The 13193-nt window shown below is 32.9% G+C and overlaps 1 protein-coding gene across 2 annotated transcripts; it reads right to left on the bottom strand.

Moving 5' to 3' along the window:
• Positions 1 to 596: 596 nt before the first annotated feature.
• Positions 597 to 12957, bottom strand: LOC111286160 (tRNA (5-methylaminomethyl-2-thiouridylate)-methyltransferase). Of its 2 annotated transcripts, none has more exons than XM_022875983.2 (10): positions 12558 to 12957; positions 5721 to 5795; positions 5265 to 5318; positions 5004 to 5082; positions 4728 to 4855; positions 4027 to 4110; positions 3431 to 3514; positions 2944 to 3095; positions 1904 to 2054; positions 597 to 1348 (listed from the first exon to the last, which is right to left on the bottom strand). In XM_022875983.2, exons 1-10 carry the CDS (start codon positions 12906 to 12908, stop codon positions 1001 to 1003), a joined length of 1506 nt encoding a protein of 501 aa, XP_022731718.2. In that variant the 5' UTR covers positions 12909 to 12957; the 3' UTR covers positions 597 to 1000. The 2 variants fall into 2 exon arrangements, with proteins under 2 accessions (XP_022731718.2, XP_089618222.1); XM_089762096.1 differs by having other exon boundaries at positions 5721 to 5791; positions 12558 to 12690.
• Positions 12958 to 13193: the final 236 nt, after the last annotated feature.

Raw genomic sequence — 13193 nt, 5'->3', positions numbered from 1 at the left:
ATAATTTAGAGGTCATTTATTTTATTATCCCATCAAAATATAAGTAAAAATATTTTTATATATTTGTATTAATATATTTAAAAAATTGATTAAAAATAATCAATTAATTCAATTATTAAACTTAAACACTATTCCATTATTAATTATAGACACTAAAAACTAATCGAATTAACCAATGAAATTATTTTTTTAATCAATCATATTACCAAGCTGAACAAACAGAATTAATTTGACTGAATTCAATCAATTTTAATGGATCAAATCAATTAAAATACTTATCCTCATCATATTTAAACTCAATACCTAAAGCATTATTGCACTCTGCACACACTCACAATGCTCTCTTATAGTATTTTTTTGTTAATATGTGTTCTTTTGAGCTTTGATTTGAGTTTATGACCCTTTTGGCTTAATACTTTGGAGTTGCATTTGGTTTCACTCTCATAAACTTTGGTGTAATTGATAGGTCATGAGTGTGATTGGCAAACCAAAATTACAATGCAGTAATACAAAAAAATGGCTTCATGGTAAGCTATTTTTATTAGGCCAATTATGCACAAAACTCGTGAAAATTCCTGTCTCTATGAGAAGATGGAAACTCCAAGACTCTTTAACTGCTTGAAATTGTCCATAATTCATTTCGAAATTATGGCAAAAGGCTTGCTTCCAAAGCACATTATAAATTAATAGCAGTGATATACAACAATATGGGAGAAACAAGTCTAAATCAAAGAGCTAATCAATAAAAAGGGTAATATCGGAAGAAGCACGGGCAAAACATAGAGCTACACCTTGAGAGCGCTCTGAGACAAGAGAGGTTGCTATGGCTGAACAGTCAATGAATTTCTCCGAACACATTCCATTGCATTAGGAAGATGCAATGGCTGGTTCCAACTGCCAAAAATGTAACCTTAAAGTATATGCAACCACTTCCCTCTTAGCTTTTGCAGCCAATTAACGCAAACGGTCAGATGCATGTTCCCCTTTATCTGACAGGAATTCAAGAACTGATCAAGCTTCTATTAAGTTCATTGTTGTCAATGTGAACAGATTTTTCTGGAGAAATTTCTGGTTTTGCCTTGATCTTAACTGGTTTTCCAATCTTTGATTTATCTTCCATTCTTGCAATCTCAAGAGCCTTTGCACAAACAGGAAATCCTTGATCATCCCAGGACTCCAAAATTACACCAGAACCTATGCAGGTTTTACCCTCATAGAAGGCTGCAAATTGCCCAGCTGCAAGACCTTGATCATCTTCAGGTAAGTGGACAACTGCAACATCTTCACTGCCATCTTCACCAGGCACCATTTTAAAACTGCAGTTGTAAAAGCCAGGACCATGTCTGACCTGAAAAGGTTAGACTAGTTAGCTACAAGCAATATGCCTCAGACTGTTAAACTAATAATAATAAAATGATTTCCATAATAAGGTCATTTGAAAAGAGACTGTCAATGAATTAAGTAACCTAAGACTAAAGTCATCCATCACATAATTCCAATCTCACAATCTCAACAATGTAGCTTTTGTTCAGGTCCTAATGTGGTTGGCGGTCAAGTAACAACTAAAGTGCAAAAATCAAAGAATATGACAACTTCACCAGAGATTTAGCTAGATGATTAATGGCACAGTTGGAGACAAGGTATAGACCTCTACATCATGAGTTCAATCTTTGAAGTCTAGATTTAACCTTTGTAGGTGTCAAGGTGATGACTAAATTGCCTTCCCTTTACCCTCCTCATCAATACCGGTGATCTGCCCCCGGTCCACCAACACGCCCCCCCTCCCCACCCCCCCCCCCCCCCCAAAAAAAAAAATGAAAAAAGAAAGGGAAACCAGGAGGTGGTATGCAACATTGTAAATATTAATACGAAATTATGAAAATAAAGTGCTAGGTTGTTTTACCTTGCATTGGAGCTGACCAATATGGTTTGGAGGTGACCCACTAAACCACTTCAAGGAGCCAACACGAAACAGGCGCCTTCTTTTGTCAAATGAGAAATAATTTCTTGACACAAATACTACATTATTTATGACATCCTTCTCAACAACATACCTGGAGAAAAACACAACATATGGTTAGAAATAAGATCAGAAGGTATGAAGAAATGGAATATTCAAGTGCATAAGGTTTTTAAATTGGAAAGAACATTACAGCAATGTCCATCAATTTTACCTAAGTGTACAGTGATAAGTAGTGGTTTTCCTGGAATCCTATACTAAAGGTGAACCTGCTCATCTAATACCACTTCATTTTATGTTCAATTTCCTAGTTTGACATCATATCGAAGCAGACCCAACCCCTGTTTGATAATCCCATCATATGATACGAGAAGCCTAGTGACCTATATAATACAATCTCAAATCAGCAAGTTTGGGCTGCCAATTATATTTAACAGAGGTCTCTCCATTTCTGCCAAGTGGTATTAGATTGGGATGCCCACACAATTTGACACAAAAATAAATTGAGAATAATGTTGGCTATAGCAAATTGACTGGAATATGATGTTACCAATCATCAAATTATGCATCTTTAACATGTATGTAATTCAATATTATATGAAGAATTATCAGCGATGCACAGCTAAAAGAATCATTTCTAAAAACCAAAAAGTGATAACAAAGGGTAAAACACTGTAGAGAATTATTAATCCTACAACATTGAAACTGACTGGAATATGATGTTACCAATCATCAAATTATGCATCTTTAACAGGTATGCAATTCAATATCATATGAAAATTTATCAGCCATGAACAGTTAAAATGAATCATTCCATAAAACTCAAAAGTGATAAGAAAGGGTAGAGAACAGTAGATTTATTAATCCTATAACATTGGATGCTAAAGCAATTTTTTCTAAAAGTTGAAATCTTAATGTTTGTTTCCCTGGATTAAAGGACAATGACCAGACTGATGCCAAAACTAAATAGTAATAGAGCATACCAAGGTCCTCCAGGGAGACGTAGGCCTTGACGTTGACCAATTGTGTAGAACCAGAACCCTCGATGTTTCCCAAGGAAGTCTCCTGTCTCAGCTTCTAATATGATTCCTTCCATCTCTCCAATATGTCTTGCAACAAAATCACTAAACCTTATCTGTAATAAACCACAAAAATCAAATCAACAGAAAATTTTATACATTCCTAAAAAATGTTGCCATGTAACAGTTATGTGCATAAAAGATCACTAGACGGTTTTCTAAATTTTCCTCAATTATCTGGCCTAAAGCATTTGCTTCTTAATAATAAAATAGTTAAAACCAAACCTAAACAACATGAGCGGAACTTTGGGGGCAAGATGTGTTTAACTTTCCTCCAATGTACAAAGTCAATACTTGGGAGGACTTAAAAAAAACTTCAATTATATATTTGAATGAAATATTATAAAAATGCATGGAAATGAGGTTGAAAACAAGTACTAACATAACATACCTTCCCAAGAAAGCAAATTCCTTGTGAATCCTTCCTACCTTTGTTAGGCAGGTCAAATTTAGCTGCCAGTTGGCGAACTTCATCCTGTATATGACATAGTAGAAAATAGAAGAAAAATCAGAATAAAAAGAATAGTGCAAGAGTCTAGTGTAAGAAAAAATAAGACCAGAAAGCTTGGATGCAAAAGGAAATAATATTTTGTTTAAGAAAAGGCCACAAAATCAGACAACTAATGTAATAAGTTCTGGAAAGACACAGTCAAACATCCACAACATTAAAAGACAAGAGCTTTAGCAGTCGATAACAATGGAAAACATACAGATCAAGGGCATGACAATCAAGGCAACAGGATCTATGATTAATAATAATATTTGTTACAGGAACTGATCAATACAATGAACCTCCATGTTTATTTGTTATTACCATCCTGCTTCCCTTTCTAATAACAGCAATCTGAAATGCTTAAAATAAAATTCACCAATTATACAATAAAAATAATAACAATAACACAGCAGGTACCACCTTAAGTACGAAATAGAGGGAAGAATACAAATAGCAACCATTGACCAAATTGCAATCAATCTAGTCCTTCTCACCTTAGGGAGACATCCAAGTGGGAAAATAAGTCGTTTAAGCTGGAATTGAGAGAGATGTGAAAGAAAGTATGTTTGATCCTTGACCTGTGAAGTCAACATTATAGATCTGAGAAAAAGCAGCACTTAATATTAATAATGCACAGAACAAATCATTATACTGAACTAAAATAACAGAAAATGAACAAAACATGACCAATTTCCTACAAGATGCACACTGAATTCATGGTTTTTGAATATATATATATATATATATATATATATATATATATATATATATATGATTCACATGTAACAAAAACTTCAAATATTCCGGTAAGTCATTTCTGACAGGCAAATTAAAATACATAAAAACTTCCCTATAAAGAAAAGTTATCGAATATTTTCCATAAAAATGCAAAATTCTTCTTATAGGTCCAAAACATTAAATAAAACACCATAAGAAATAAGAGAAACCATGTTTACAATGTACTTCGTCCAGAAAAAGCTTAGGCGTCATTTCAAACTCAGGTTTTCAATATTAAAGCAAATTCAACTTCAAGCATGTCCCTCATGATCACATAACTGCCAGATACACCCCAATAAGCAAAGAAGAACATGTATATAAACCAATGTTAACATTTGCTGAACATCCAGCTTATAATAGTCTAACAAGACACTTTCAAGACAGCCATCGGAATAGAAAAGAATTATTGCGTAAGTACCATGTCCTTTGATAGTTCTAAGATAGAAAGCTTATTGCTTTGATCAGCAGATGGGTGAACAACATTGGCATAATGCCCAGAAGCAATATAGTCATAATCTATCTTGTTGATGGCATCCATGAATGCACCTGAAAGTCACTACTAACATAAATGCAAACGAACATAGTATGGATTTAACCATCAATACTATCAATTTTCCAAAGCAAAAAAGAAAACATAAAAGAGCCAAAAACCTCTAACATTAATAAATGGCTAAAATCCAGCTGGGATGCATACCAAATTTTATTCTTGTATTGCAAAGAACATCCGGATTTGGAGTACGGCCACATCGGTACTCCTCAATAATGAAGGAAACCTGAAAGACAAGTAGCTTTATGATAAATAAAGGCAAACAAGGAATCAATAATTAATAAATTGAGTTTTCCTGTACAGGAAGTCCAAATTCCAAACATTTTAATTCATTTTGCATCAGCTACCAAGAGAGGACCATGTTTGTAAAGACAAGTTAAAAATCCCACTCAAAAGGTAAATTCATACCACATTGTTCCAATATTCATCGGTCAAATGCACAACTTCTAAAGGCACATCAACCTGAAAATCAACAAAATACTTATATGGTGAGTGGAAGTATTTCTGCTGCATTATGAATACCATGAAAATGAAAAAGCAACTTTGCCAATCATGTTTAAGCAAAAAAGCCTTCCAAAACAATTATACAGATAGGCACCATTCATGCATGCAAAGAAATGGAAATGACAGTTAAGCAAATGAAGATGGAAAAGGTTTGAGATGTGAAAAGTGGAGTGTGAATAATAGATAGAAAAATTGCAAACCCTGAATTACCTTAGATTATATATTAAACCGGTAATAAAAAACCAGCTGTCCAAAGATTTTTGAATATTTACATTCAATCCAACTCAGCCATTGCACCTATTAATGAGATAGATTTAAAAAAATGAACAATGATAACAACTATTAATAAAAGAAAATAACCTGATCACAAACAGCCCTTGCATACTTCATATCTTCTTCCCAGGGGCATTCTGTCCAATAGTTCTCAAAGTCTTCCTACACAAAACCAAGCATTACCATCTTCTAGTCTATAAAAAAACCTAGAAAAATGATAAATAGGTATTCTAATTCAATAAAGACATTTTATGAAGTATAGACACGGACACATAATACAGCTACGACATGAAATAGACATGACGAAACGACAATTTCTAAAAATAAGGAAACAGATACTGTAGGACACAGTAATAAAAAATTTATATATTATTATCATCATTTAAAAATATATGGTAGATATTGGACTGGATTTTAAAAGATATTTAACCTTGTTAAAAAACAAACAGATGATAGACACAGCAATAAAAGAACATATGGTGTCATTATTCACATGAGAATTGTCTTTTTCTTCTTTCTCTTCATCTTTGTCGTATCCGGCCAAGTTCGACACATATTTCAACGTGTCGCAAGCGTCAAAGTGTCAAACATGGATACAACACCGTATGCAAGGGGTTCAGAAGTGTCTGTGCTTCATAGAAGACATTGAATAACCATGGCAGAATAATCTTAACAAGCATTAAAGTAATAGTTGAAAAAAAAAAAGCTAAAAACACCAAGGTTGCCATTGTGATAATCAAACACAAAGTTTGGCTCAGAACTGGTGCAATAGTTTTTTTTGGTATTTAGATGTTTTCACGTTAAGCAATGGTTCTCAGTAGAACAAATCAAGTTAAAAGACACAAATCTCTTTCTTGACCATTACAAACTTTGAGTATTATATTAGTTTAATAGATAATCTAACCTATTTTTTCAGTTTATGAGAGGTAAATATTTATGGTAAGTATTTGTCATATATCTTATCGTAATCCTTGAAGCTTTTTTGCTTTCTTATTCAATCTTAGGGTTGTGTTTTACTCATGTATGCTTTTTGGGTTTCTATAGCCACCTAAACTTTAATAGAAAGTTTGTGAGAACATTTCTTTTTGGGCTACGTATGCATATGTCCAGTGAACTCTTGCTCATGATTAGAGCTCTGGGTAATAGCTCTCCCATAAATATTATGGAAGTTCTAAGTTTAGAATAGTGTAGGTATTGTAAAATCTCAAGTGTTTCTAAAAGCATACAACCCAAGAATGAAAACAAAATTGGCAGAATAAGTCACTCATGATAGGTTGGCACTCTAGTAGAAAAGTGGACCAAAGTCTAGCGAGCGAGTCAAGCACCACCGAGGCAAGTTGTTATACCACTTTCTTAGTCGGTTATGCTAAGGCTCTAAAGATCAAGATTGTCTATGCAAAAAGAACCTCTAAGGTCTTGATGTGAGCTCAAGTTGGGTTTTGGGGTGTAAGATACATAATTGCTATCTTGTAAATGAGCTCTTCGAATGGAGACCTTCAGAAGCCATGATGAACTTGAGTTAAGTTCTAATAAATGCACCAAATTTTACATGATAGGCTCAAGAAGAGAACATATACTGGTGAGTGCTCATCAGGGACCTAAAGAGTTCAAACTAGGATCTTTGCATTTAAAACCTAAAGAATTCTTCTTGGGTCTTGGTACTCTTTGGTGTTGCTTACCAAGCCTTACAGAAGGTTTATGGGAATAATCAGACGAAGGGTAATAGGCTAATTTTCTATAACCCTATGTATATGACAAACTTGCTTCCATTTAAAGAGCCTTTTATTTGCTACTACTAAGACTTTCTTTACTTTCTCACCATCTCAAACTCTTTACAGGCTTGATAGTCACATAATTGAGTTAAAGCCAAGCTTCAATCTCTATCACTGCACTCTATCCTGTGGGTTATTGTCTAAGCACCACCATTTGCCACTAGAATCAAATTTTTACATCAACAAATAGAACACAAGATTCTATTTCACATATGGAACAACTATGCTAAAATAAGGGCTACATTTTAACTATTTGCTTATTTTTAATCAAATGTTAATTCATTGTCCAATATTCGCATTTGTTCCTGTAGCAAATTTTGAGGAAGCAAATAAAATAAGAACAAAACAGGTTTAAGGCATGTAGATTAGTAGATCACTTTCCTATAGGCAATTATGCCCCCTAAAGATAAAATAAAACCTCAAAAATCTCCACAAAGGATTGTGAAATGGTTGTATAAATAAGTGAAAGTGTCCTTTCATATTGGTACTAAAATGTAACATTTCACTTGGTGACTAACTTTTCACTTGGTGAACAAACATAATCTTTTTGCTTAATGAGCAAACATAACTTTTGAAGATTTTCTTTAATTGAAACTAAATTAATGTAATTTTTGGAAACTAAAACAAAAAAAAAAAAATTATTTGTCACCAATTTTACACACTTAGCCCACCAACTTATCATTAGTGAATGCCCTAAGACCAATTGAATTGGCAATGGAATTCATGTCATATTAAGCATTACAGTTATTAACTAATTAAGCATTACAATTATTAACTGTCATTTTTTATCTAAAAGTTTGCACACATATATTTGATATTACTTATTATAAATAAAATCCATGAAATAAATATACTTTGCAAGGGAAATACAATGAGTTGTAATTATGATATCATCATTAAATCAATGCTTTATTCCTAAATTGTTCCTAGTCAATGCATCGTCAAGATAGGACACTGATAAAGCAGTTGAGACTAACACGGTCAGCTATTGCTTATAAAAGAACTGATCTCATAGGTTGAAGTTTGATGAACTTGAGCTAACATATGTGTGCTTATTACATGAACAAGTTCACAAAACATGACCTAATATGAGAATGTCATTTGGTAAATTATTTAGTGTCTTTGGCAACATTGTAATGTTGTAGTTGTATAAGGATCATTTGACTTGAGATTAATATCCATCTTATACGAAAAATGTTATACTTTGATTTTTCCTTATGCTTCTAAACATGGATACCCCAATCGGGTATTTTTTGTTATAACATGAGATATATAAAGATACATGAATGATCAATATAAAATTCATCACCTTGAGTAATTGAGAGAATATCTCAATTAGTCTTAACAAGGATTAACCAATGAAATCTCTGCCGAAGTGGAATGAAGTTTTGGAATAGTTCTAAATCTCATTTGCAGAGTTAATTGCCTAAACTGAGATTTGACATGGTTAAACTAATTTCAAATTTAATTAAGAATTATAATACTTATATTTATTGCCAACATGTTAACGAACCTAATGGGTCACACACAATAAAACATGGCTTGTAAAAAATTAAAATTGGGTCAAATTAAGTTGCACTTAATTTATTGGGCTAAAATTAATTACAAGCCCAAATAAAAGAATTACTAAAGGCTCAAAGCCTATTGCAATAAGGCATGGTCGGCCACACCTCTTAATCTTATTTGGAATACGATTTGGCTAAACTCTTCCTCTATTTGAAGAAGTCTAGCTGCCCCCTCACTTGATGCTATTCAATGGTACAATCAATCTCATGCATTGAGAATGAATTGAGAGAAAACAAAATAGAGAAAGTGCATATCTTACTAGCACAGGATTGAGCCAGCTGCTTCCATTTGGTTTCCTAATTTGATTAGGATTTCCTTATTTGTTATGATATTAATGAATAAGTTCACCAAGATTTTGAAGAAAATCATCTTGTTAATCAAGGCTGAAAATTTTGAAAACTTTGTCTCCAAGAATGTGACTTTTGAAAGATTAAAATTGAGTTAAATTAAATTGGACTTAATTTATTGGGTTAAAATTAATTAGAGGCCCAAATAGAGAAATTACTAAAGGCCTAATGCCTATTGCAATATATTGGGTTTACAACAACCAAACATGATGTTTCTTCATGATTAGCACACACAGCTACCCAAGGTATAGAAATTCTGCTCATTGATTTTGTTGCATGATTGTATTGAGTTTTTATCAACAACATCCTAGGGTTTGAGAATTGAAAATTTTTAAATTTGCATTGCGTTTACAAGTCAATTTCACAAGCAATTCCCAACACTTATAACCAACAAAACACCTTAAAGGACTTTTTCTTTCCAATATTGGACAGTCATCACCAAGGATCCAAATTATCTTCAATTCTCCACTAGTTTGGAATGTTTGTTAAACAAAAACATTTAAAAAGAAGTATTATGCGTACAAAAAGGTTTCTCATACTTAAACCTTCAACTAGCATATGTAACTTAAAATTCTAATAAAGTTGCTGGTCACTATAAATTAACCCACAGCTTGTACTAAAATTGAAGGTACACCAAATATGATACTCATTTAATTTCTCTTAGAGGTTTATAACAGATTTACAAGAGAGTAAGTCTCTTACTAAAACAACACTGTTTCTATGTTTATATAGGTGAAGTTTTCCTAATGTCACTATTGCTTTAGACATTTGATGTGAAACAACTTCATTAATAGCCTAAACATTCAAGCAATAGTCAATGGTAATCACTAATTGTTTGGAATGCGTTAACTAGTGCTGACAGACATAATTCAACAACTTGTTATTACTCATTACCCTCTGCAAGTAGTTTTTACTCATTCAAAGTTGGGTTGTCATTACCAATGTCTACTGATAATAATGTTTCAACCCATTCGACTCGCAATTCTTAGCCAATATCTTGGTAATACTTGGGAAGAGGATGTGCAGAATCATAGCAACTATTACAAAAGGTAAGATAATTTCCACATTTGAGAGTAATTCTCTAAAGAAATCATGTTTTAGGCTAATATGTCTATACTTACCATTATAAAACTATGTGCTTTAGAGTATGTAGCATCCTCATTGCAATGCAAGGAAATGGCTTGTTTTGCTTGTGGTCACAACTCAAAAACCATTAGAGAGCTTTCCAGCCAATTTAAATCCTAGTCTACAGCAGCAAAGTTATTAATTCAGATTTGACAGTTGAATGTAAGATGCAAGTTTGCTTCTTGGAAACTTAACTAATTGCACCACCTCTAAAAGTAAGAATCCAACCTGATGTGTAGGGCTGTAAATGAACAGAGTGGTCCACAAACAGTTTGTTAACATATTCAGTATCTATTCGGTCTATTTGCTTAATATTTGTTTATTTTCATGAACAAGCTCGATTATAAGATCACTTAAAAGATCGTTTAAAGCTCATTCATTGTTTGATATGATTTGTTTATTGTTCACGAACATGGTTTAATTGTTTGCAAACATGTTTGATTGTAAATTTGTTAACATGTATGTTTAACGTTCATAAACAAGTTTATTTAACTAAAACGAACCTAGCTTGAACCAAGCTCAATTATATCCCATTTAAACAATTTGAGCTTCATCACCACTCAAAAAATCCTTAACATGAACTGATAATGAACAGTCTTAAAAATAGTCGAACAATAAAAACAAACCACATTCGTTCAAGCTCAACTTGTTTACAGCCTTCCAAATTTGCAAGTGATTCCACTTGTATACAAAATATCCTTCTAGTATAACAGATAACATGAATGAAATAGAACAAACCTTTTAGTCCTTTTAACATGTCCAAAAACTCTTCCAATGGGTTTCCAATGAGCAATTATAGGCTTACTAGTCTATCTTGGCACTTTACACACTTTAAAGTTATGTTCAAAATTAAGCTATCTCAAACAAATTTTTAGTATGCCATTGTGGAATTTTATTTATTTTGTTTCTAGATGCTTCAAGAAACCAACACTCCCACAATGTTTGAAGATCCATTCTTTTATTAAACAATATCTTTTAGTTCAATTATCAAGGACATCTTTTTCTTCCTTTTTTTGTTTGGAAGAAATCAAGGATATATTCTATGAAATTATCATAGTTCAATTTTCATTTTAACTTTTATCACCAAATAATAGTTTTCAACATCACATTGCATAGTGAAAAGTTAACTACCATACTTGCAACTACTTGATATTTTCTTTTCTCACCATAAAAGTTTCAAAAATTTTTATGTCAATTCAACATAAGAGCACATAGGAATGTATATTATATTAAAACTTTGAATCATCTAAAAAGTAACTTGTTTCAAGAAATTATATCATGTTATGCCCTCTATCTGAGACTCAAACCAATCAAGTAATGTGACGGATAAAGAAGATATAAATGCATACTTCAGCATAAAGATCATGAACCATATATTTCCACTATTTTGATCAAATCATATCCACCATTTCTATTGGTCAAATATCATGATGCGATCCAAATATAAAAGCTCATGTTACCGCCCAAATTAAAAAATTATCTTTATGTAATCAAATGGGTAAAGTACAACTTTTCACAATCAAAACTTAGCAGGTTATGCCCATCAAAAGCCATTCCTCATGTTACCCACATAATGCCACATCCCCACATAACAAAGCAAGCTATAGACACTATGTACCAGGAAATCATAACTAAGTTTCTTTTTATTAAACATTCATTTTATTGCTACTTATGACGATTCAAAGTCAATTTTTATGGAGTGGGCAACCTGATACTTTAATACCAATGCTCCAACATAAATCTAATTTTAATTATAGAAAATCAATTAAGTACATCCATAACCTGGACCATTCAAATGGCCAACACTTGACCTTGACTCAATATTGATGAACTTACATAAGTTTTCACACTTCTTTTTAAAATTAAATTAATTTTCACTTCCGAAAAAGAATTTTGTCCAACAACGTACAACTAACACTTGTGTCAGCTTGTTTATACACACTTTAAAGGACTGTTTCTATTCAATGCAGAACAAAGTCACCCACCAACAATCCAAATTATCAACACTAATAACCAGAGGAAAGCCTTATTTTTAAGACTATGTATATGTGAATGTCAACAAACATAAAATAAATTTAAACAAAAAAAATGAAGAAAGGTGTTAAGGGGGTTACTTGGAACCATATTTTGAGATAGAAAGCGGTGCAGGAGTGACCAGCGGCATGGAGGAGACGAAGAGCGACGCTGCTATCAACGCCACCACTAAGGAGAACCGCCACTTTAAGGCGTTTATCGGGCATACAGGAAGAGAGAAAGCGAGGGTCGAGATTAAAATTATTGAAAGTTGCAGCATTGTTGAGTGAAGAAACAGGTTTAGGAGGAAGAGAAGAAGAAGAAGAAGATGTTAGGAGAGTTTGGGGAAGTGAAGCGGAGGAAATAAAACGTGGGTTTGGGAAGTAGGAGTGAAGGAAATGAGAGGAAGGAAGCGAGAGCATTGGCGTTAGCCTGGGTCTGAGTCTCAACATTTTTGGACAAGTAGTTTGGGAGGGGCTGAAAAAGGGATAAGAGAAGGGGGTTTCCTTTTTCAGATGACTAACGATGCTAAGCCGGCCCTTTAGGACTTTTGGGTTACGGACTTGCAATGCCAAACCACTGCTCAAGCCTAGCCCTAGTCGGTAAATCCAAAATGATGTATTTGTATAAATGTATAATTAGAAAAATTTTTGTTAAATGATTTATAATTAAATAATTAAATATGATTGCTTGAGAAATAAAAAAAATTTATTTTTACATATTAAAACAATAAATCT

Source organism: Durio zibethinus, chromosome 6 (genome assembly GCF_047325235.1).
Source record: "Durio zibethinus cultivar Kanyao isolate XHJ-2024 chromosome 6, ASM4732523v1, whole genome shotgun sequence".
NCBI classification, from domain to species: domain Eukaryota; kingdom Viridiplantae; phylum Streptophyta; class Magnoliopsida; order Malvales; family Malvaceae; genus Durio; species Durio zibethinus.
Note: the sequence above shows the minus strand (reverse complement) of the source record. Positions and strands in the feature narration are given on the sequence as shown.

Bases quoted from the DNA above. Each gene is read 5' to 3' on its own strand.
- LOC111286160 (XM_022875983.2), bottom strand. From the start codon at position 12,908: ATGTTGAGACTCAGACCCAGGCTAACGCCAATGCTCTCGCTTCCTTCC. The intron at 4,111-4,727 runs GTACTTACGCAA...TTGACTTCACAG, and splicing joins TAGAACTATCAAAGGACATG to GTCAAGGATCAAACATACTT. The intron at 3,515-4,026 runs GTGAGAAGGACT...TGTCATATACAG, and splicing joins CACTTGGATGTCTCCCTAAG to GATGAAGTTCGCCAACTGGC.